We start from the raw sequence: 22,351 nt of genomic DNA on the forward strand, positions 1-22,351 counted from the left end.
AGCGCAGCTCCGGAGAGCCGGTCTGACAGCCAGGACAAGGAACCAGGGAGCGGCTTCCCGCCAGAAGCTGTTTTTTTTGGGGGGGTGGGGTGGGGTTCAAGAAGAGATAAGACAGCCATTTGTGGGGGCTGGTGACCGGGGCTGGACTAGAGGACCTCCGAGATCCCGTCCAGCCCCAGGATTCTCGGGTTCAAAACCACTCCGGGGCCGCAGAGGCCAGCCCAGAGCCGGCAGCGAGGAGGCCCAGCCAGTGCGGACCCCAGAGAGCCCCCGCCCGCCCGCTGGAAGGAAGGGGCAGAGAGGCGAGGCCGCGGGGAGAGCTGTCGCCCGTCGCCCCCCGTCCCCTGCGCCCTTCGCGGGGGCTCGCGCGCCCTCCGCCGCCCCTCCCGAGCGGCCCCCTCGGGGGAGGCGGGCAGAGCCGGCGGGGCTCGCGGCTGAGGCGGGGAAGCCGCGCCGCTCGCGCTCGCCCCGCCCGCCGCCCGGGGCGCTTCGGCGGCGGCAGAGGGCGCAGGGAGCGGCCGCCCTTGGACGGCGCGGACCCCCTCCGGCCTCGCTCCTCCTCGCGGAGGGCCGCCCCCGCCACAAAAGGGCCGCCCCGCCCGCCCGCCCGGCCCGAGCCCCGCAGTTGCCGCCCGGGGCTGCCAGGCGCCGCGTCCCGCCCTGCCCGCCGCTTTTCGGGACGGCCGTCGGCGCCTCTTCGCCGGAGCCGCCTGGCCGTCGATCCGCCGGAGCCGCGATGCTGCCCGGGCAGCCCAGGAGGGCGCCGCCTCCGCCCGGCAGCGGCTGAGGGAGACCGAGGCTCCTCCGACGCTCCGCCGAGAGACCGCCCGCCCCGCCATGGCCCGCGCCGGCCTCCTCGGTCTCCTCCTGGCGCTGGGTGAGCGGCCGGCGGGCCCGGTGGGAGCTGCGGGGCGGCGGAGGGCGCGGCTGGCGGGACCCCGGGGCTCCCTCGCGGGGGCGGGCGGGGCGGGGGCGCGGCGCGAGCCTCCCACCTCTGGCGGCCCCGAAGGGAAGGGCGGGAGGAGGAGAGAAGCCCCGGCAGCCCCGGGGAGCCCGCCGCTTAGACCGCCCAGCCGCGGGGAAGAAGTCCGGGCGGCCGCTCTGGCTTTCGGCGCGAAGAAGCCGTTGAAGGGGCTGCAGGCTGGGCGGCCCAGGGATCCCGCCCGGCGAGGCAACTTCGCCGAGCTCAGCTCCGCGCGGCTCGCTCTCCGCTTCCCACCCTCGGAGAGCTTGGGGGGCGGGAATGGGAGTCCAGGGTCCCCGCTTGGAAGGGTGAGATGCCCCTGAGCCCCTCCCTCCCCAACCTCCCCGTTGCTCTGAGGGGGGGCAGGGCAGAACCGGGCTCTGAATTCCCAGAATGGAAGGTTGTGGTCCAGTCGCATCCCCGGAGGCTTCTCTGCTGGGGACCAGGGGGGCACTGGGCACCTCGGGAGGGAGCAGCCCTGCACCTACCTGACGCCCCCCAATCTGCATGGCGGCTGTGCTCCCGTCTCCAGGCTGGGCAGGGTCTCTGGGTGCCCTTGGCTTTGGGGCAGGAGGGGGCAGCCCGGAGGGGTTCCTGCTGGACATGCAGATGTTGCCCCTGGCGGGAGGCCTGAGTGGGAATGCTGCGGCATTAGCAGGGCCTGTGGTGGGAGCAGAGCTTTGCATCTACCCCTTGGGTGTACAAGCGACGACAGAGGGGAAAAAGGCCACCATGGTGCTGGAGCAGGAGGGTCATTTGCCTGGAATGGGGGATCTTTTTGGGTAGAAACCCCACAGCTGTTGTTAAGGACGCGACATGGCTCAGGGCCGAGGCTACAGGTTGCCTCCCGAGCCATCGGGCTGTAGCAGGAGGGCAGAAACGCTCCTGGTAGGATTTGGTCCCCGTGTTGTTCTGCTCTCCATAGTCCAAGGAGGGAGTTTTGCTTCTGCTCAGCCTGCTGTGCTCTCTGGGTCCCTGAGGGATGAGAAAGGTTGAAATGGCCACCGGGCAATGCTCCCTGCCCTCCCCCCACTCTTGCCTGCAGAGTCCTGGTCTGGCTCCTCCCTGCCCGGCTGTGGACCAGGGCCAGAGGGAAGGTCCTGGAGGAGACCACTCGGTGGGGGGCCCAGGGGGGGAGACTGCCCGGCTGCCCTGAGGACCTGCCCCGATCCTGACGTGCTGCTTCTGTCTTTGCAGGCAGAGTGCTGCAGGCCTGGGCTGGGCTGTCCCTGCCAGCCACCCCGGATGGGCACGGCTGGCAGAGCCCCATGGACTGTGCCCGCGCCAACGTGCTCTGTGCGTCTGAGCCCGGCTGCAGCTCCAGTTTCCGCACGCTGCGCCAGTGCCTGGCCGGCCGAGACCACAACACCCTGCTGGGCAACAAGGAGTGCCGGCTGGCGCTGGAGGTGCTGCAGGGGAGCGCTTTGCATGGCTGCCGCTGCAGGCGCAGGATGAAGAGGGAGCTGCCCTGCCTGCAAATCTACTGGAGCCTCCACCTGGGCTCGGCTGGGGGTGAGCCCAGAGCCGGGGTCTCCTGGGAGCTTTGGAGGGGGGGGACACACGACTGGGTAGGGTGGGGGGCCTTGCCCCCGTGGTGAGCTGGAGGATGTCCCCTGCGATGGCTGTGCAGTTGTGGAGTTGCCATGACCCAAAGACAAGGCCAGGACTGGTGCCGCTGCTGAGCTGGGAGGCCCTCCTGCCAGCCAGGCCCTCGGGGGCCCCCTGCCCAGGTGCTGCCCAGGACGCCTTCCTGCCTGCTGCTTGAGGGAAGCGTTCAGCCCAGGTCAAGGCAGGTCACGCTCAATTCCTGCCCCCCGTCCCAGGATCCGTCGCCTGGGCAGAGCCAGTGCTGAGAAGATGGAGTGGCTGGTCCCGGACGCCCCTTGGCCCCGGGAAGGCCCGGCTGGGGAAGCTGCTCCTTTTGTTCTCATTTCACCAGAGTTGCATGAGAAAGCCCCCTCTGCCAGCCCCCACCCCCTCACTGTCCTGTTGGGGCAGCAACTGCTCCTGGCAGACCCCGGAGTGGAGGGTGTGCCTTGCAAGGCTGCCCCACCAGTCAGGGCCCCTTGGGATGCTGAGGGGTGACTTCTCACGTGCCCCCAGAGAGCCTTCCTCCTCAAGCTGCCCCCCAGGCCTCCCTTGGATGGTCAGCAACGGCCAAGCTGCCCCCATCCCAGCCGCCTACAGGAAGGCGCCTCTCCCGTCTCTTTGCTCAGGTCTCGGGTCCTGGGGCCCAGCGCTTGCCTGGGGAGGCCGAGGGGGCCCCTCTCTTCCTCTGCTGCTGTGGCAAGGGCAAGCCCAGCCAGAGGGGCTGCAGGGTGGGAAATGCCCCCCGTGCCTTTTGGGGTAGTAAAAATCCCTGGCGGGAGCAGCCAGCAACCCTGGGCAGAAAGTGTGCTGGCAGGTGGGAGCACTCCCCAAGGACAGCTCTTGGCTTTCCACTGACCCCAGTTGCTGGGGATGATGGGGGCTGTGTTCCCAAAGGCCTGAAGTGGCGGGTGCAGGCTTTGAGAAGGGCATCCAGGCCAGGCCCCACAGCCCCACAGCCTGGCCTCAGTGGATATGCAGCTCAAGGGCTGGGCTTCCCCAGGCCTCCCCCTTAAGAGGAGCCGCCTCTACCTGCCCACTGACCCCCCGCCTCTTGCAGCTGGTCCGGGGCTGATTTTTCCCTCCTCTGTGTCTCCAGGGGAAGAACTGTACGAAGCTTCGCCCTACGAGCCCATCCGCTCCCCTCCCTCCTCGGATGCCTTCAGGCTGGCTTCAATTGTCTCAGGTACTTTTGGGGAAAGAATGGGAGCAGCTGCTTCCTCACCCACCTGTTTCTCCCCCCCTCTAATTCACACGACTGTAGATCCCTAAAAAGTTAGGTGCCCCCTTTGTGCTCTGAACACTCTGAACACAGCAAGAGTGGGCCTCTTGTTCAAGGGGAAGTTTGTGGCCTCCAGGTGCCCCACAGCTGCTATTGCCTCTGCTGATGGCTGTCCAGCAGCAGCCCTGTGGGGGTGACCTGGTCTCTGTTAGATAGCCCCCCCCCTGAACATCCACAAGGGAAGATTAATCAGGTGATCTGGTGGATAAAGTTGCTTGGATTTACTCTTGATTGGGCAGAGCAGGCTGAGGTACCTGGGTTACAACCTGGTGGAGTGACCTGGGGTGAGTTTGAGCGAGTGACGGCTGAGGAAACCCCCCCGAGGGCTGTCAATAGGCTGCCTGGAGCCCTTCTGGGTGGTGAAAGCTGCTGGGGAAGGGAACCGGCCTCTTGGGTGGAGGGGATGGTGCCCCCAACTTGGAAGGGGTAATGGGGTGTCCCTTCCTCAAGGGCCCGCTTTCAGTAACCGTTGAGCAGTTTCCAACCTTTCCTCTTTGGGGAAAGTTCTTAAGAGGGAGGTCAGTCTGCAGTTGATGAGAATCCAGGAGGAAATGGATTAATTCAGGGGTCCCCAAACTTGGCAACTTTAAGACTTGTGGACTTCAACTCCCAGAATTCTCCAGCCAGGTGGCTGGAGAATTCTGGGAGTTGAAGTCCACAAGTTTGGAGAGACCTCTGGATTAACGGGACCCATTTGGGCCTGGGATTCAGGACTGGGACAGCTGGCGTTGGGCTTGGCGATGACCTGTGGGGGAGCCTTCATTTCGTGCTTCTTAACCTCTTGGACACTTTCAGCACCATCAGGCACAGCATCCTTCTGGGCCAGCTCCGTGGGTTGGGGGGAACCATTTCATGGCCTATTGTTTCTCGGGGGCCCAATTCCAGTCAGTGTTAATTGGATTGGGAGATTGCTCCAAGTGGAAATGGCCCCGGAGAGGTGAAGGCAAGTTACAGTGTGGCTCCATCTGATCCCAAAGGAGAATAGATTGGGGGGGGGGGCTCAGCCCTGGCATAACCAGGGGCCCATTTCAGGGAGAGTTTTTGACTGGCAAACTGCTGTTACTTGGAGGTAAAGCTTTATTTTGGAGAGGCTTTAGAAGCTGGTAGTTGAAAGTTTAATAGGCACGTTTCCATCTTTGGGTGCACTTTTATTTTTCATTGGCATGACAATTTTTATTTATTTATTTAGCCCTTGGCATAATTGTTTTGTTTTTAAATTTATTGCTTATTGATTAAATTTATATGCTACCCCCTCACCTAGAAGGCGACTCTGGGCTTTATCTTGTCAAATTGCTTTAGCGTTTTAAAAATACATTATAGAAGTCTTGGTTCAACAGTGGGAGATAAATATTTTGAATTAGAAATAAATAGTACAATTATTCTCTCATTTTGAAGCACTCGGTGGTGTTTCAGGCTGGAACTGCTGCCAGTGGAGCCCGGCCTCTGTGAGGCTGGTGGCCGTGGGGGCCTCGGTGGGAGACCCTGGGTGGCAATTCTATCTACGGACAGGACATCTGGCTTGATGTTAGAAGACGGATCTGCAGAAGTCTTCTCCAAGAAATGCTAGGCTTAGACTCCAGTTGACAATAGGTTTCTTTTTCCACTCGGAATTAAATTGCCATCCTTAAGCTATTTAGCTGGTGGAAAATAGGACGGGTGCCACACTGAGAAGCCCTTCGCTGTTGGATTCTGGGCTTAACAACAGCATGTTTTCAGGAAGGGGGAACTGAGAATGTGGGGGTTTCCTAGGGGAGGAAGCAATGCTAAATGTTAACGGGGAGTGTCACTTCTGCAGCTGCATTGGGACTCGTAATAGATCAGCCAGGTTGGATCCAGAAGAGATGTGGAAAGCGACTTATTTGCATCTCAAAAACTCCCCCCTCAGCCTCCTCCTTCTCCAGCAGTTGTCAGAGGGCTAATTCTGACTCCAGGGCAGGTTAGAGATGCTGCTTGTTTTCTCTCAAATATTCAAAAGAGAAACTCTTTGCTGACCGACCTCTGGGCTGCTGGAAAGGGGAAGGAAAGCCTGCGTGGATCTCAGCCCTTGCGAGGCAGGTGGCGAAAAAAGGAGCCACCTGTTAATTCGTTGTGTGGCATCCGGATCCCTCATCCACCGAGGGGAAGCAGGAGACTCCAGGGCCAGGTGGGAAGAGAGACCGGCACACCAGGGGGCTTTCTGGGGAGTTTTGAGGATGGTGGGTTTCTTGGTCTTTTTTTTTTTTTTAAAGTTTCCCTACATGTACTAATCTGATAGATTTCCTTTTTCTTGGGAACATATCTGGAATTTTTCTTTAGATTTTTTATTTTATTTTCAGGATAATGCTAAAGCGGGTGCAGATTAGGGGATATTCGTCCTGATAAAAGTCCTGGGAGAGTCTTGGGAATCTGAAGAGGTTGGAATTGCACAAGATTACAGCCGACTCTACAAAAGGATGCTAGAAGTTTGTATAGTACAAACATCAACAAAGAACACAGCAGAAAAGTTCAGGAGAAATTAATAGTAGGATCCCAGGAGCCATTGAGACCAAGAAGGTTTCGGTGCAGGGAACCGAAATTAGATCATCCTCGACGGGTGTTTGCCCGGCTTCTGTATCAGGAAATGCAGCGAAGGGAAGCCGACAGTCTCTTCTTGGAGACTATCAACTCTACCATTCCTCTGTTGGGAAGTAGTTCAATTGGAGGTGCCCTCCTTCCTGTAGATCAGGGTGTCCAACCTTGGTAACGTTAAGCCTGGAGGACTTCAACTCCCAGAATTCCCCAGCCAGCAAAGCTGGCTGGGGAATTGTGGGAGTTGAAGACCTCCAGGCTTAACGTTACCAAGGTTGGACACCCCTACTGTAGATTATTCCGTGTCCTATTCTCTGAAGAAGCATGGTCTCTTCAGACCTTGGAACTTCTACGTGACCTCTTTGGGGGTATTTGAAGAACATTTCCAACTCCTTTGCTCTCTCCTCATAGGTCTTCAATTCTAGTCACCCTTCTTCCTTTTCTGAATTTGTTCCAGCTCATCTAAATCCTTTCGGAAGTATTTTGCTTAGAAATGAAACACAGTGCTCAGTGGGGTTTGAATAATGCAGAAAAAAAGTGGAATGATTTCATAGTTCCTAGTAGCACGATCTCACTGCTGACCCACAATTAATTTTGTTCTATATCCTAGTTCACAAATATTATGACCAAATCCATTGTGTGTATCTAATTGGTTTTTCCTAAAGTGAATTTTTTTTTGCATTTCTTTTAACTTGTTACATTTTATTTCTATTATACTTCATTTTGTTTATTCAGTCCTCTTCTCAACATCCAAATAATTTTGAACCTGAAAGTTTTTGTCTTCTGAAATCCCAACAGCAGGTCATATGCTCTCCTGCAACCACTCCATCAAAGTTCTGAAGGCTGTCAGGTCCTAGACTAAACCCTGCAGTTTCATGAGTGGAAAATACTTACAAATAAATAAACATTCAATGGGAAATGACTTTCATCTAACTCAGGGGTCCCCAAACTTGGCAACTTTAAGACTTGTGGACTTCAACCCAGCTATGAGAATTCTGGGAGTTGAAGTCCACAAGTCTTAAAGTTGCCAAGTTTGGAGACCTCTGCTCTAACTAAAGACCATGTGCTATTGGTGTGTTTCTTTGCCTTCCTTCGTCATATTCTATTCTCATATTCTATTTCCTACAGTCTCCACTTCTTGAGTTAGGCTTGGGGTATTCTCTTTCTGTGACTGGACCCCTTTGACTCTAGTCTTTGGTTCCTTCGGCGGCCCTTTGCAGGTTTCCTGAATCCTGGAGGTGCCCAGAAGTCACTTCAGCATGTGGGACTAGACTAAATCAACACTGAACAGACTGGGGTTAATTATAGTCAATATTTGGGAACTAAATTTGTGTGAAGGCACATGCAAATAATGAGTTAAGCAGTTCTGATAACTTGCAGCTTATATCTTAATTGTGCTATTTATGTTTTCTGGAATAATAACTAATACATATGGTAATATAACTTCACAACTAATAATTATAACTAATAAAAATTTCTTACTGTTCAAAATTTATTTTTAGGCATTTTTTGAATATTTTGATGTATTTCTTTTCCAAATCATTTGAGGTTTTTTTTAAAAAAAATAACCATCATGTATGATAGTTATGGCATTTCCAAAATTTATTGCTGTATGATTTGGTAATTATTGACAGAGTTATATCCCATCTGTTAGACATTTAACCCCAGAGTTATACTACAACTGTAACTTCTATTGTGATTTCCTTGAAGTTCAGCATGCTGAACATATTATTACACATTTTATACTATTTCTGTGTTATATTTTAATAACAATGTGAGCTCTAATTGTCTGTCTGTCTAGGTTTTGTATAAATGTTGTAAATTCTATCATTGTTCTCTAAGTCCCTCCTTTTTTCTTGAGATCACTTCTTATTCTTCTACCAAATTGAAAATGACATTAACCATGTTAGCTGAGCAGTTCTTGCTGAATATTTAGTCTTTTTTTAAGTCTGGATGCACTGGCATACGTAAACTTTCTTATTATAGTTGTCCTTAGAGTAAAAGGCATTTGATGGCAAAGCTAATGGAGAAATCGCTAGAGTTATTCTTGTTTCTAAAATATTCCACATTTTAATTGAGCTTTGTCTAAAAATGTGTCCTTTCAAATTATTTTTCTTTTGCTTCCTTATACCAAAAATACCTATGAAGTACAGTGACTAAACTGACTCCTTTTATGATTTATATTCTGTTTGGGGATTTCATCTATTCTGTTATCCAAGACAGGCAGAACGATCAATCAATTAGAGGTTAGAAAATGCAAAGTGGATTATTTTTTTTAAATCTTGCAACACTTCAAACCTTGCTCTCACTTTTTCCCCCGTTCCATGTGAATTAGTTGATTCGCTTTTGCTAACTCTGCAGGGTTTTGTCTGAAATTAGAATTGTTGCCTTTGACATAGAAAGTTCATCTTGGGCATAGTATCCATTTTTACCGTTGCAATGAAAGGTAACGGTTTCCCCTCTCCAATCGTGTCTGACTCGAGAGCACAGTTCTCATCTCTCTTTCTTGGCCGAGGGAGCCAGCGTTGCACGGAGACATTTCCCATGGTCATGTAGCCAGGTTGGGTAAACCCCAAAAGCGCACAGAACGCTGTCACCTTCCCACTGGAGTGGTACCTATTTATCTACTCGCATTTGCATGCTTTCGAACTGCGAGGAACGGGAGCTCACCCTGTCACATGGCACTCGGGTCTCGAACTTGGGCTGCCGGCTTTCCAGCTGACAAGCTCAGCGTCTTCAACTGCTGAGTCCAGCCAATAAACCCTTAGAGGTTTTTTTTTCACATTTCAAGATCTTTTTAATTTCCCCCCATAATTCATTGTCATTGTTATGAAATGTATCTGATAGGAAGCAATCTAGTCCGGTGTTTGGGTGGCCTGAACCAGGCAGGATCGCCTTCATGAGGGGGACACAAAGCCCTCCCCGGCCCCCAAACCCCCGTTAGCTAGAGAAGGGCTGTCCATCCCCTGCGCCTTCCCTGACTCTCTTCTTTCCCCAGCAGGGACCGACTCTGCGGCCGCCTCCAGGAGCAACCCCTGCCTGGAGGCGGCCAAAGCCTGCAACCTGAACGACAACTGCAAGAAGCTGCGGTCGGCCTACATCTCCACCTGCAACAAAGAGGTCTCGGCCTCTGAGCACTGCAGCCAGCGCAGGTGCCGCAAAGCCCTGCGCCATTTCTTTGACCAGGTGCCCAGCGCATACAGCTACCGGCTGCTCTTCTGCCCCTGCAAGGACCAGGCCTGCGCAGAGCGCCGCCGGCAGACCATCGTCCCCGACTGCTCGTACCAGGAGACGGAGAAGCCCAACTGCCTGACTCTGCGGAGCCAGTGCCGGGCGGAGCCTTTGTGCCGGTAGGCCTGCTGGGTGGGGGGTGGGGGGGGAGGAGGAGGCGGGGCACTCTTGCAGGGGGCTTTAGCAGGTTGAGGTGTTTGCTGCGAGGGACCCTCCCCGGACGTGAGAAACTGACCTCTCGGCCCAGCCTGGTGGGGGAGGCTCTGGTGGAGGGTTGCCTCTCAGCTTTGAAAGGGGCCACAACAGGGTCGTTTGGCCGCCTGCTAGGCACAGGGCGGGGCGGTTGGCGCCTGCTCTGATCTTCTGTTTATGGTGATGTATTAATTACTGATGAATTATTCAGGATCTCTACGGCTTCCCTGTTAAAGGATGAAAGAGTGGCTCAGTGCCAACTACGAGCATCCCCCACCAGGCTGGGCCGAGAGCTGCCCAGTCCCCACCCTGGTGCTACCTGGAAAGCCTCTGAAGGCCTGCCTCTTGGGGGAGGGACAATGCCTGCCCCCCCCCAGGCCCCCTTCATTAGGCAGGGCTTGTCTGCCGGATCAGCAGTCTTGCAGTTGCTGCTTCTGGATTTCTGGAAGTGGGGGGTGGGGGGGCGCCCTCTAAATTAATAAAGACACGGACTCGCTCTGCGGAGAGCCAGGGCAGGGCTGGGGGGGGGGCTGGATGGAGTCCAGTTTGGGTAATTTGCTGGTTGCTGATTCCGTACAGTCCAGGGATGCTACCTAATTAAATCAACGACTGGTTTTAGCAGTAATTATCACAATTATCCCTCCCAAATGAGATATATCAAAGCAATTGTCAGGTTGCCCCAGTGTATCTTTTTTTTTCTTTTAAAGCTGCAATATTTCAACAAAGATAAAAATGGAACAAATCACAGCAGTGCCAATAAAACAGGGATTTTCAAAGTTGCTGAGGCCAGGAACCAGCAGTACGACAAGCAGGGCTCAGCCTCCTTATCCTCTTGAATCACACACTTATAAAGCATAAAATAATATTTATTCGGTCAATCACCACCGAAACTTAAATCAAGTGAAGCAAATAGATAGACTAATATATTAGTAACTAGCAAAATAAATCCCATAATAACATAGTGTTTGCCCATTTTTAATCCTAGAGCATGCGTAGAACAATCCTTCCCCTGCATTAAATTCTCCCAGGCAGCCTGTGACTTATTTTCTCAGACTTTCACAGTTGCCTTTCTGAGCAAGGACAGTTTTTCTTTCCTTGACTGCAAGATCTAATGGCGTCTCCTTCCGTTGTCTGCTTAGATTCTGCCATCCAGGCAATGCGGCATCCCCATCTTAGCCAGATGTGGGACGGTTTTAGTGCGTGTGTGTGTGTGTGTGTGTGTGTGTGTCTTCCTGCAGATGAAGCTTTGCAAACTTAGGCTCCTGAGGCAAACCAGGCGCTTTAAAGTCTTCAAAGGGCAAAGAGAGTTTCATCAAAGGGGAGAATGGGCCCATTTATTTTTGAAAGGCTGCCCTTCGCGAGAGAGTTCCTGGGGTCTGTTTTCATTCCTGTCTTCTCCAGATTAGTCCATGAAAGGGATGCAGTCCGACCTCCCCTTTCCCCTTTGGCCTTGCTGGTCTCCACCCCGTGTCCTTGGACTCTCCCTGCAAAGCCTCGCCCCACCCCCCATTTGGCTCTGCCCCCTCCACAACCCCCAGGGAGCCGCAGAGGGCGAGGCGCCTGGCAGCCCAAGGTTTCCTCTGGGGGGGCCCAGTGGAAAAGCAACACGTGGCTTGGACAGGGTGAAAAGGGCAGTGCTGGCCTTGGGGGGGTCCTCAGGCTGGTCGTTTTGGAGGCTCCTTGCAGCTGGCAGGTCCTTCGACTTGGGTCCCCCCCCCCTCGTCCCAGCTGTGGAAGTGGGGAAGCAGAGGCTGCTCCCATTTAACTACCTGCCTGTCCGATAAACGAGATGGAGTGGGGTCCTGCATTGGATTATATAATTTGTAACAGAGCATTCCTCATCCCATCTGGAGTCCTGTTGATTTATTCCATATACCCTTTAGTTTGTGATGGTCTGTGGTTTTAAACAAATAATCATTTATAATTTAATCCATCTTCCTGTTGGAAACTTGGCAAAATACCCTGTTTTGGAACTCAGGCAGGAGGGCAAAGAAATAATTCTAAGTAGCATTTATCTAGAGTTGTCCAAAGTCAGGACTTGACACATTATTATTTATTTTTAATTCGGACTCATACCTTTTTTGGGGGGGGGCATTGTGCTGCTACCTCACACAAACCAGGCTCCCTTTTAACCCAGAAAAACGCCAATTAGAGGAGGCCTTGGTGGCACCCAGAAACGGATTTCATCCACGGCTTCCTGGGTCACTCCAGGCTGCTGTCTCGGGGCAAATCAATAATGCCTCAGAGAGGGGCTCCTCCACCCCCAACCTGCCCATGGAGTTTAGAAGCTCAGGCATAGATTTCCAGTGCAGGGACCCCGAAAGCTCTCAGGGCTCCCTGGACCCCTTTCCCCACACCCAAGGGCACACACCCCTGAGAGGAGGAGGAGGAGGAGGAGGAGGAGGAAGAGGGCTCAGGTGTACATGCCGGATTCGTGGCCTCGTCCACAAGGAGATCATGGGTGCAGAAACCATTCCCACTCCCAGGTGGGAAGAAGGAAATAAGGTTTTAAAAGTGCAACGAAGCGGAGGGGGGGGGGAATTTCCAAGTCCCCAACTTCTTCCCAACCCAGGGCCAAGAGGCAGGCCTTCTCAGCGCCCCCTTCCCGGTCATTCTAATTGGCTCTCCTGTAAGCAGGTCAAGACTGGCCGATTTCCACACCAACTGCCAAGCCTTCCTCACCAGCTGCTCCAGGGACAACTATCAGGCCTGCCTGGACTCCTACACTGGCCTGATAGGTAAGTCTGACAGACCAGGAGAAGAGGGTCAAGTAAGGAAGTGGCTATCCAGCCAGTTTGGCCAGTCTTCCCCTTTAAGGGGAGGTTTCCGAGAAGACAGCCGGACTGAGATACAAGGCCGAGAGAGGTTCAGTTTTGCTTGTCAGTGAGTCGAGGGACACTCCGATCTCTTGGAGGCCCCCAGACCATCAATTCTGGGATCCTTGCGCCATTGTGGAGGGCCAGGAGTGGGAGCAACGTTGGCCATAGTTCTCCTTCCTCTGAGGCTGGTTCCGCTGTGCGTTCGGGCTCCTCCCTGGGATGGGGAGAGGTCTGGAACAAAGCAGGGGTCCCTTCTCCCCATCATTGGCCAGCATCTCTCAGAGCCCCCCCCCCCTTTTCTCTGGCTGAGTCATCCAAGGCCTCTGGGTGCATTTGGCTGCCCTGGTCTGTCGAAGGTCCCCGTGGAATCAACCACTATTTCCTGATTCCCCTTTCTTGATGAATATGTCCAGCTTAAATGTCCTGCCTGGGTCCCTTTTATTTTCCCTTCCTTCTCTTCTCTTTGACAAGCCTTTATTGCAATCTTCCACCAACAGAGAAAGACATAAACAGAACTAAGAAATAGTAATACTGAAGTATGAATTAAGAGCTATGAATTAAAGTAAATTATGCAAACATTGGACTCATATGTAATGTATGCTATTATACCATCTGCTCCTAAAATAAGACTTTTGTTCTACACTAAAAATAAAGATGTTAGTAATATAAATGTGTGGATGTAGCCTTTAGCCACTTATTATCTAAAGTGAGAAGGAGCAGGAGAAGAATAGGAATTATAAAATTGCCGTATGGCTTACCTTTCATTAACTTACTCCCATTCTAGCCCAAAGTAAATTTAGCAACCACACGTTCTTTGGGAGTTTTCCGTAGAGACGCCGAGCTTGTGGTTCACCTGAGGGGCAATGAAGAGGGGGTGATATGGCCAAGGGAGGGTGCCAGAGATACCAGTGGGGGGGGGCTGAGCTGGGTGCCGAGAGCGTCCCTGTGCAGGGGATTCTCCTGGGAGACCCTCCCTCCATAGCCTCCATCAAAAGCTTCCCTGGGGGGCTTGTGCGCCCTGGAGACCCTCCTGTTCTGACCCAACCGGGCTCCCAGAGAGCAAACGCAGACAAAGGCAGCAGCCCCCACCTTTCAAGGTTGAATCACAATTCTGTTCCTTTACAGATAAAGGAACTGCTTTCCAACAATTAGCTCCAACAAGAAAAAGCCTTGCCAAGTTGTTGGTCAAGGCTGCCAAAAACCCAGAGATAAGAACTAATTTACCAGATTCTCCAAACACGAACTAAGATGTCCACCAGATGAGTTTCAAAGCTCCTTTATTGTCTGCCAAGAACGCTTTCCCAAACCTGGCTTTTATCCTCTTGAGGGAGGGGCCTTTACCTTGCAGCCTTACTCCCGAGTCGCCTGTGCTGCTCCAGCGGTTCTCTTCTACGGCTCACCCTGCGCTCACGCGCACTTGGCCCAGGCTCTTCGGGAACCTCCTCCTCGCTGCTGCCAGCCCCCCCAATCTCTGAAGGCAGCACCCCACTCCCCGATAGTCCTGGCCCCTCATCTGAGTCCTTGCTCTCCTCAGCCATCCGCACCTGCTGCCGGCTAACCACAACACACCCTCATTCCTCCTTGGCAACAGGTTTGGACCTGACCCCCAACTATGTGGATGCGAGCTTTAGCAACCCGATGATCTCCCTGTGGTGCTCCTGCCAAGGGAGTGGCAACATGGAGGAGGAGTGTGAGAAATTCCTGAAGGACTTCACGGAAAACGCCTGTCTCCGTAAGCCTCCCATCGATCCCGGGGCCCATTGGAAGCAGGGCTTCCTCCGGGCCCCTTCCTGGTGGGAGAGGGGGGGGCGGGTGGGTGGGTCCGTCCTTCGGACTGTGCTGGAGAGCCATTCCAGGTCTTCCTGTGGGTCAGCCACGGGAAGAAGATCCCTCCCCCAACGCTCCATCTGGGGCTGGCACCAGTTCCTGGGGCTGTCGGTGCCCTGCTTGTTCCCAGCCGTGGCCCCCGGGGTCCTCTTCTGGGGGGGGAGGGCTGGCAGATCCGTTGGCAGAAGAGCTCTGGATGCCTGTGGAAGACACAGAGCTCCCCCGTGCCCCCCACCGCAGGGCAGAATGGCCTTCTGGGGGCCCTGGGCCAGGGGTGGGCTTGAGCGCTTGGGCCAGGGGTGCTAGTGGCGGAAGAAACACGGCCCGGTCCGGTTTGCCGAGAGGCCCTTTCACAACTCCCTCCTCTCCCCCCCCAGGAAATGCCATCCAGGCCTTTGGCAACGGCACTGGCCTGACCTTCTCGCCCAAGGCCCTCCCGCCGCTGCTCCTCACCCTGCCTCCCTCGACTGGAAGGGCTGCCTCTCTGCCATGCAGCGTGAATGACAGCCTCCCCTGCACCTCCTCCACCCAGGTACGGCGGCGTTGGGAGCTCTCCCGGAGGTCTGGGCAATGCGGCAGGGGAGCTTCTACCCGGGACCAATGGGGCTTGGAGTGCCAGGCTCCGTGGCCCAGACCTAAACCTCATTCCGGGTGTTCGTGGATGCATTTATGGCGAAGTCCTCGCTCCAAAGCGGCTGAAGAATGGGGAGACTTTGTTCCCTTTGGGTGAGCCGGAAGGAGAACAGCGCATGCCTCCTCCTGCACATGAGGCCAGAAGGGGAGCCGGAGGGGTGGGCAGTGGACACAGCGGGGTCTCCCTCACTGGCTGGGTGGCTAAACGTTGGCTCAGGAGGGGGATTAAGCTGGGACAAGACTCTTTGGGCTGAAAAACACTATACTTTTTTATGAAGAATTTTGATTACCCTAGAAAAATAATTATCAACAAATGTATTAACTTTGCCATCTCAAATGTTACAAACAGTCATCTCTTCATCCCATATCCCATCCCTTGTCTATAAACAAACCATAAAAACATCAACTTTTCAGTCCTGGTGCAGCCAGTTTCTTTTGTAGATCCAGTGAAACGATAGATAGATAGATCATGATAGATGGATGGATGGATGGATGGATGGATGGGTGGGTGGATGGATGGGTGGGTGGATATAACTGCACCTGCCTTGTGAGCATAGGAGGGCAATCTCGCATGCTGTCCTTACCTGGAGAGGTTCCAAGGAGCTGATCTGCTCGCTGGTTCCTTGGTCTTTGCTGCAATCACCATCTCCGCTTTCGCAGAGCCATTTTTAGTTTCCCATCGAAGTTTAAAAAAACCCACCCAGAACTGGCTGTGCAGCATGGAGTGGGCTGAGATCTGGGGATGGTTGCTGTTATAAGTAGGAAAAAATACAGGTAGTCTTCAAGGTACACATTTTCATTTAAAAACCATTCCAACTTACAATAGCCTCGGAAAAAGTTAGGATCTGTGCTCGCACTTACAACTGTTGCACACCCCCTCACACACACACCCCATGGTCACCTGATTGCAATTCTGGGGCTTGGCAACTGCTTTGCCAGCACCAAGATTCATGACAGAAATTCTGCTCCCATTTCTGGGTGTGAGTTGGATCCACTGCCTGCGTTAGTGCCCTTCGGCACACTAGGATGTCAGAACAAGCTTTGCGATCTTTTCTTTCCACCAACTCCTATAAGTGAGGACTGTTTCCAGAGGGAAGGGACTGTCCCACTTGGACTCCTCCTCCTCCATGTGGGTCTTCTTCTTCTTCTTCTGTCTCCACAGGAAAGTGGGTCCAAGGTGAACCAGTCCACAGAGCAGAGTCTTTGCTTCTCAGAGGTAAGTGGCAGACCTCTTTGGAAACCGATGCCTGGTCCCTGCCACATCTTTCACTGCTGCCCTTTAGGTGAGGACTCCCAAATGCCGTGAAGGAGAGAGGCACAACTGGGAGTGGACCTTGGCTGATGGTCCACTGTCAGAGGAGGCCACATCACCAGCGTGCCAGGTGCCCTCAGCTCTTGGCTATACCCAGGTCGTTGCCTAATGGAACTCTAAAGTATCATGGCTTCAGCAAATCGCCTCCTGAGCGCACAACCTCAGTGCAACTATCTCCTCCCTCTTTGGAAAAGGCCACCGTTGTGTTCTTCTGCTGGTGGCATGGAGGCAGCCTTAAACACTCCCCATCCAGGGTCTTTTGGCTGGTAGACAATAGCTCTGTTTCCTGAGGGTCTTTTAGCAGGTGACCCTGCCAGAAATTAAACCTGGCTCCAGATACAAGAAAGCATCTGCATGGATCTTGAGCCTCTTGAACCTGCAAGGCCAACCCATGGAGGAGTTGTTGTTGTGGGGAAAACAGGAGAAGGAGGGAGCTTTAGTATCAGATGCGGAAGGCCAGGTCCGCACTTGAAGGTCCAATTTCACTGATTTATGCCCAGGTATCTTCTCAATTACCAGCCAGCGCTTGGTTAGAGTCAGGTCATGGGCCTTCAAAGGGGGTTGGACCTAGTTTGCTTGTGGCTCGGTAGGGATTCTAGGCTGAATCCCCCTTTTTACTCCACCCACCCTCGGGTTTTGCCATTCCTTCTATAATTATACCAATAATAAAGGCAATAATAAGTAAACGAACAAACGAATGGTCTTTCCTAAAAGGTAGGATAATGGCAGAGCAAAGGATGCTCTGGGAATTCATGGTCCAGGTTAGTTTTGGCGCAGGGATTCTGCCCGTCCCTCCTAGGCCAGCCTTGCACAAAAGCATGAAAGCCAACCAACCTCTGAAGGGCACAACATCCATAGCTGGAAGAAAGCTTGTCCCGGGGCTGAAGCTATTTTTTTTTATCTTGCAGAAATCACTGACCACCGCTCTCATGCCAGAGCAGAAGACTTTGGTGGAGCCTAAAGGATCAGGCAGCCAACTTTCCTCCACGGGGACTGTCTCTGCTCTGCTCGTCTTCCTTGCAAAAACGGCCATGTAGGAGGGACATGGAACAAGACTTGCCAGGAGACGGGAGGGAGGGGCCCGTGCAAACCCCCCTCCACCTGTAGGCCACCCAGAACTTTCCCTTGGCCGCTGCCTCCAAGGAGGCACCACAGCCCTTGTAGAGGCCTCTGCGAGACGCTCTCCGTTGTGTCCGTGTGGAGGCCCTTAGTAAAGACCTGCCAGGCCTGGGAATCCAGGCTCGTCTCTTCCCAAGGATCCCAAACCCAGGCTGAACTTCCACCCCTTTACCACCCGTGTTTCAAAGGGATCCAAGGTATCAGCTGGGCAGTTCAGTGGAGCCGGAGGCCTTGTGGAGAGGCTTGGCCTCGCGTTGTCCTGCTTTCGCTCTGCAAGGCCGAGGGGCGGCCATTCCCCACCCCCAGGTCACCACCCAAACCGTTTTTTGCTGCTTGAAAATGCTCCAAAACAGGCCTGGCTTCCCTTCAGCTCAGAGGATACTCAGAAGTGTCCGAACTTCATCCTAGGAAAATGGAAAGGGAGCGAGGTGCTTCTACAGCTAGAGGCAGCCTCCCGTAAGCAGGAGGCTTGGAGGGCTGGGACTGGCTGGCTGGAGCGCGTACAGAGCTGTGCCTCATGGAACAAGGAATGCCGCCCCTGGTCCGATGGAGTTTCTACTTCCCCCGATTCTTCTGCTTCTCCATCTCTTCATCCTCTTTTCTAGGTTTTTAATCTCCGATAAAATGATCCCACCACTCTGTTGGAAAGTTACCCCAGGAGTGTCACTGTCCTGCCACCTCGGGTGGAAGCACCCACGGAGGGCAGCCATGAACCCACCAGACATTGTCGATTGATGTTTTCTCCTCCTTCCTTCCGTGTTGTTTCCCCCCCCCCAAAAAAAGTCATAAGAATAAGAACAAAAGATGAAATATGAATATGATAAAAGTTTAGTTTTCTAAAACTGGAGTGCAGCAGCGAGCCCTGAGCAGCCCTGTGGCCAGCGAAGGATCGGTCCGTGGAAGAGCAAAGGGCCACTTTGTGGATAACTCAATAAACGCTTATTGAGAAACCAGCCAGGTGTCCGGTGATGTTCACTCCCAGCCGTAGGCGGCATCCTCGGTGGGGAACAGCGGAGGCTCTGACGGAGCGGCGTGGGGCCAGCTCAGGGAGGGGTGAGCTGAGAGAGGCTCATAATCCCATGGGGCAGGGGTCTCCAACCTTGGCCGCTTTAAGACTTGTGGACTTCCATAGCTGGCTGGAGAATTCTGGGAGTTGAAGTCCACAAGTCTTAAAGCGGCCAAGGTTGGAAACCCCTGATCAACAGGAAGGAGGACACCTCCAGTTGAACTACTTCCCAACAGTCAGATCAGAGGAATGGTAGTTGATGGTCTCCAAGAAGAGACTGTCGGCTTCCCTTCGCTGCATGTCCCAATCCAGGAATTCTGGGAGTGTTAAAGTCTCCCCAGATTGGAGACCCTTGCCATTTGAAACCCCCCAGCCTCCGTTCAGGTTCGCCATTTAAAATCTAACCTCCTCCAGGCGAGGAGATCCGACCAAAGAGCAGGCTCTGACCGGCTCTCTTTCGGTTGCAGCGGTTGTGCTGGCACCGAATGGGCGAGGGGAAGGGCTGGCTGGCGGGGGGGGGGGAGGCTGGTTTGCTCCATGGGCCCCACTGGTCTGTTTGGTGCGCTTCAGCAGCCACTCCTAGGAGCCCCTCCTCTCGCCAAATGCTAAGGAAACCCCCCTGGTCAAAATAGAAAAGAAATTCCCAGCCATTCAAGCGGCAAAGACCCTCTTTGGGAGAAAGGAAGCTACCATCTTTCTTCCTAGTTCATGTTTTTTTCCATCCTGTGCCATCGGCAACAAAGGGCCGGTCCAAACCGACCGCAGCCCTAAGGATGGAAGTGGGTTGGGGATTGGCTTATGACTCAGGTTGATTTAGCTCCCCCCATATACACACCTCTGAGCTCACCCCAAGGGACTCTGATGCCTTCCATGCAGTGGTGGGATTCAATTTTTTTTACTACTGGTTTTGTGGGCGTGGCTTGGTAGGCGTGGCAGGGGAAGGATGCTGCAAGACCCCCCTTCCCTCCGCACCCCACTAACCTGCTTTCCAGCTCCGTTCTCCCGGGCAGGGCAACCAAAGAAGACCCAGCCAATCAGCCGGGACTCGATGGGAGGCCGAGAAGAGATGGGGTTGGCGGGGCCAGTCAGAGGTGGGATCTGCTGGTTCAAAATGTCCACTACCGCTTCTGCAGAACCGGCCAGAACCAGCTGAATCCCACCTCTGTCTCACTGTGATTAGAAATACCCCAAACCTCCCTGGTTCTGCAGTTCACTGGTTAGGCCCCTTTGAGACCTAATTTTGAGCTAATTATTAGTTTCTGCGGTCTCAGCCTTGGATCCATTTTGTGTTAGCGGTGGACATAGGCAGTTCTCCCCAGAATGTGCAGCATGGCCCACGTTTCAGGGAAGCAGCAGCTGATGCCTTGATGTCTGTCGCACTCACTTCCCTGTGGACTAGGAAAGAACGAGGCGGCCTCCAGTTCCCAAGAATTGAAAAATTAAAACAGACGCATTTCTTTCCAAGCAAGCCCAGAGAGCTGCCCGTGTGGAAAAGGGTAAAGGGAAAATCTCTTAGATCGCTATCAGAATTCAGTTTGTTAATCCAAACCATAAGTCTGAAAGGCATCATAAACAGGAAACCAGATGCCAGAACCGGCTGAGGAGGAGAATTAGGCAGGAGGCACTGAGTGGGAGCCAGGAGTCTGTAAGGAGACGGCACAGTACTCGGGTCCAAGCAGGCCGGACTGCCAATCATCTAAGGGCCATTTAGATGTAATTCCACTGGGGGAACTATACGCTGAAGGCAGTTGGTAGGTCAATTGTAAAATCCATCTGGTAGTGATATTGTCTATCCCATATTGTTCTCTCTTACCAAGAAGTTGGTTGTGGTCTACTTTGTCAAATGCCTTGCTTGCTTGCGCCTTCAGTCTTCCAAACACAGCCCTGGTAGTATTGTGTTTCACCAAAAATAAGACCCTGTCTTATATTTTTTTTGCCACCAAAAATGGCACCAGGTCTTATTTTGGGGGGGTGTCATCCACTGACTAACCTCACTTGAGTCTGTCTCCCCTGGCCTCCTTTTCGCTGCCAGAGGCCTTCAGGATTTCCTTCTTCTGTGGCCGGCAAGGCTTTCCTGAAGGCCTCTGCAGCCGATAAGAGAGCTCTGGACCGATCAGCTCCAGAGGCCTTCAGGAAAGCCTTGCCAGCTTTGCCAGCCTTGCCAGCCTTGCCAGCTGCAGAAGAAACGGGCCGGCAAGGCAGGTGTCGGGGTGTGCGAGGCCTGGCTACACCTGCCCAAAGGTAAGTAGTAGGGCAGCTCCACCACCCCTATCCCCACCCTGGCTTCATTTTTACCCGTGGACTCTGAAGTGGGTGGGATCTTAATTAGGGCTTATTTTGGGGGGGGGTAGGGCTTATATTGGGTGCACGTGTAAAAATCAAGCAAGGACTTACTTTCAGGGCAGGTCGCATTTTCGGGGAAATGGGGTAGAGAGAAAGCTGATGGTCCCAATTCCAATTCCTCCTCCTCCAAACTGGGTGCTGAGGTGGCCATGATACTGGGCCTAATAGTAGCCCCTGTAAGAAAGATCTGTGCATTCCCAGTATGAACCAGCAGAGAGCCAGAGTGTCCCCCCCCCCAAATCGCTTTGACGGAGGTTTGTCCTGGTCGGATGGCAGGAAGTCAACCTTCTCCTGAAGGCTCCACGGGTGAAGCTGCACCTGGAACGCAATGTCCACTTCTGGTTGCCGTGTCAAGGAGGGAGGAAGGTGTGCAGAGAAGAGCAACGAGGAGGGTGACGGTTGCGACCATCCTATTAGAAATTACCAGAGGAAGCGGTGATGTTTAGCCTAAAGAAGCAGAGCAGCTCGGGGATGGATGGCAGGCATGATCCTGGCTTTGGCCAGAGCCATCCCAAAGAAGGTGGTGGTGGGGGGTTTATCCTCCCGGGGGGGGGGGGCTGAGGGCGGGGCAGGGACAGAAGTCTTAGGGCTCCAGCAGTTCCCCGGCCTTGAGCTCTGGGACAGCCCTGGGGGATTCAAGCAAAGGCTGGACAGCCACTTGTTTGGGGTGCCTTGGAAACCCTGCCTTGGGGGTGGGGTGGGGGGGGGGTTGGGGGTCTGGAAGGCTTCCACGATTATGTAAAAGGGGCCACTTTTGAGCTTCTTCTTTCCCGTGCAGCCCATTTCCATCTGTGGCAGAACAATGCTCTCCTTTAACTTCTCTTTCGCTGACATGAAACAGGCATCCAAACAAAGCATCGCTTTCGTTGTTCTTTCTCTCCCTCTGCCACAGAGTGCGGGGCTTCCTCTGCCCTCACGAAAGTCTTCCCCCCACTTCCATGACCTGCTAATAAAGGCAGCAGGGGCTACAATCCATGTCCAATTCAGCAAATCTGCCTCTCTCTTTGATTAAGCTAACGACTGCACCAAGCTCCCAATGGATCCCTTCATAGTGCATTTCAGAGCCAATACAGTTCCAAAAATATCTCGCGCCTCAGCTTTGTTGTCTCTTGGTGAGTTATTTCCTCTGGAATGTGGCTGATCTGCTTCTCATCCTTTTTTTCTGCCTGTGCACTTGAGTGCATCCGCTGCAGGGGTCACATCTTCTTCCATTTGGATCCCAAGGCCGTCCCTCCCTCCCTCCTGACAGTTTCATATTGGCAGGTATTAAAATCATCTAACGGACTTCTCAGAAACTGCAGATTTGCATCACGCCTCATTTTTAGCGTTCTCAGAAGTTTCAGCATATTCTGGGAAGTTGTTTAGCATTAATTTTGCTTCAGACGGAACCCCCTCTTAAAATGTCAAACTGGTGCATTTCCTACCGATGGTTTCCTTTCAGCATTTCTCTCACTCTTTAAATGGATGTACTCGCCAGATGCTCAAATAT

General features: G+C 53.5%; 1 protein-coding gene across 2 annotated transcripts; it reads left to right on the forward strand.

Annotated features, from left to right (window-relative positions):
* Positions 1–489: 489 nt before the first annotated feature.
* GFRA2 (GDNF family receptor alpha 2) lies at positions 490–18,466 on the forward strand. 2 transcript variants are annotated; one of them, XM_087969863.1, is made up of 9 exons: positions 490–877; positions 2,162–2,476; positions 3,651–3,737; positions 9,382–9,730; positions 12,441–12,541; positions 14,214–14,354; positions 14,827–14,981; positions 16,245–16,298; positions 17,303–18,466. In XM_087969863.1, the coding sequence occupies exons 1-9, from the start codon at positions 838–840 to the stop codon at positions 17,429–17,431; spliced, it is 1,371 nt and encodes a 456-aa protein (XP_087825989.1). In that variant the 5' UTR covers positions 490–837; the 3' UTR covers positions 17,432–18,466. The 2 variants fall into 2 exon arrangements, with proteins under 2 accessions (XP_087825989.1, XP_087825988.1); XM_087969862.1 differs by having other exon boundaries at positions 613–877; positions 9,379–9,730.
* Positions 18,467–22,351: the final 3,885 nt, after the last annotated feature.

The sequence above is a fragment of the Notechis scutatus genome, chromosome 7, assembly GCF_049901735.1.
Source record: "Notechis scutatus isolate UNSWTSFEM ecotype Mainland chromosome 7, rNotScu1.2, whole genome shotgun sequence".
NCBI classification, from domain to species: domain Eukaryota; kingdom Metazoa; phylum Chordata; class Lepidosauria; order Squamata; family Elapidae; genus Notechis; species Notechis scutatus.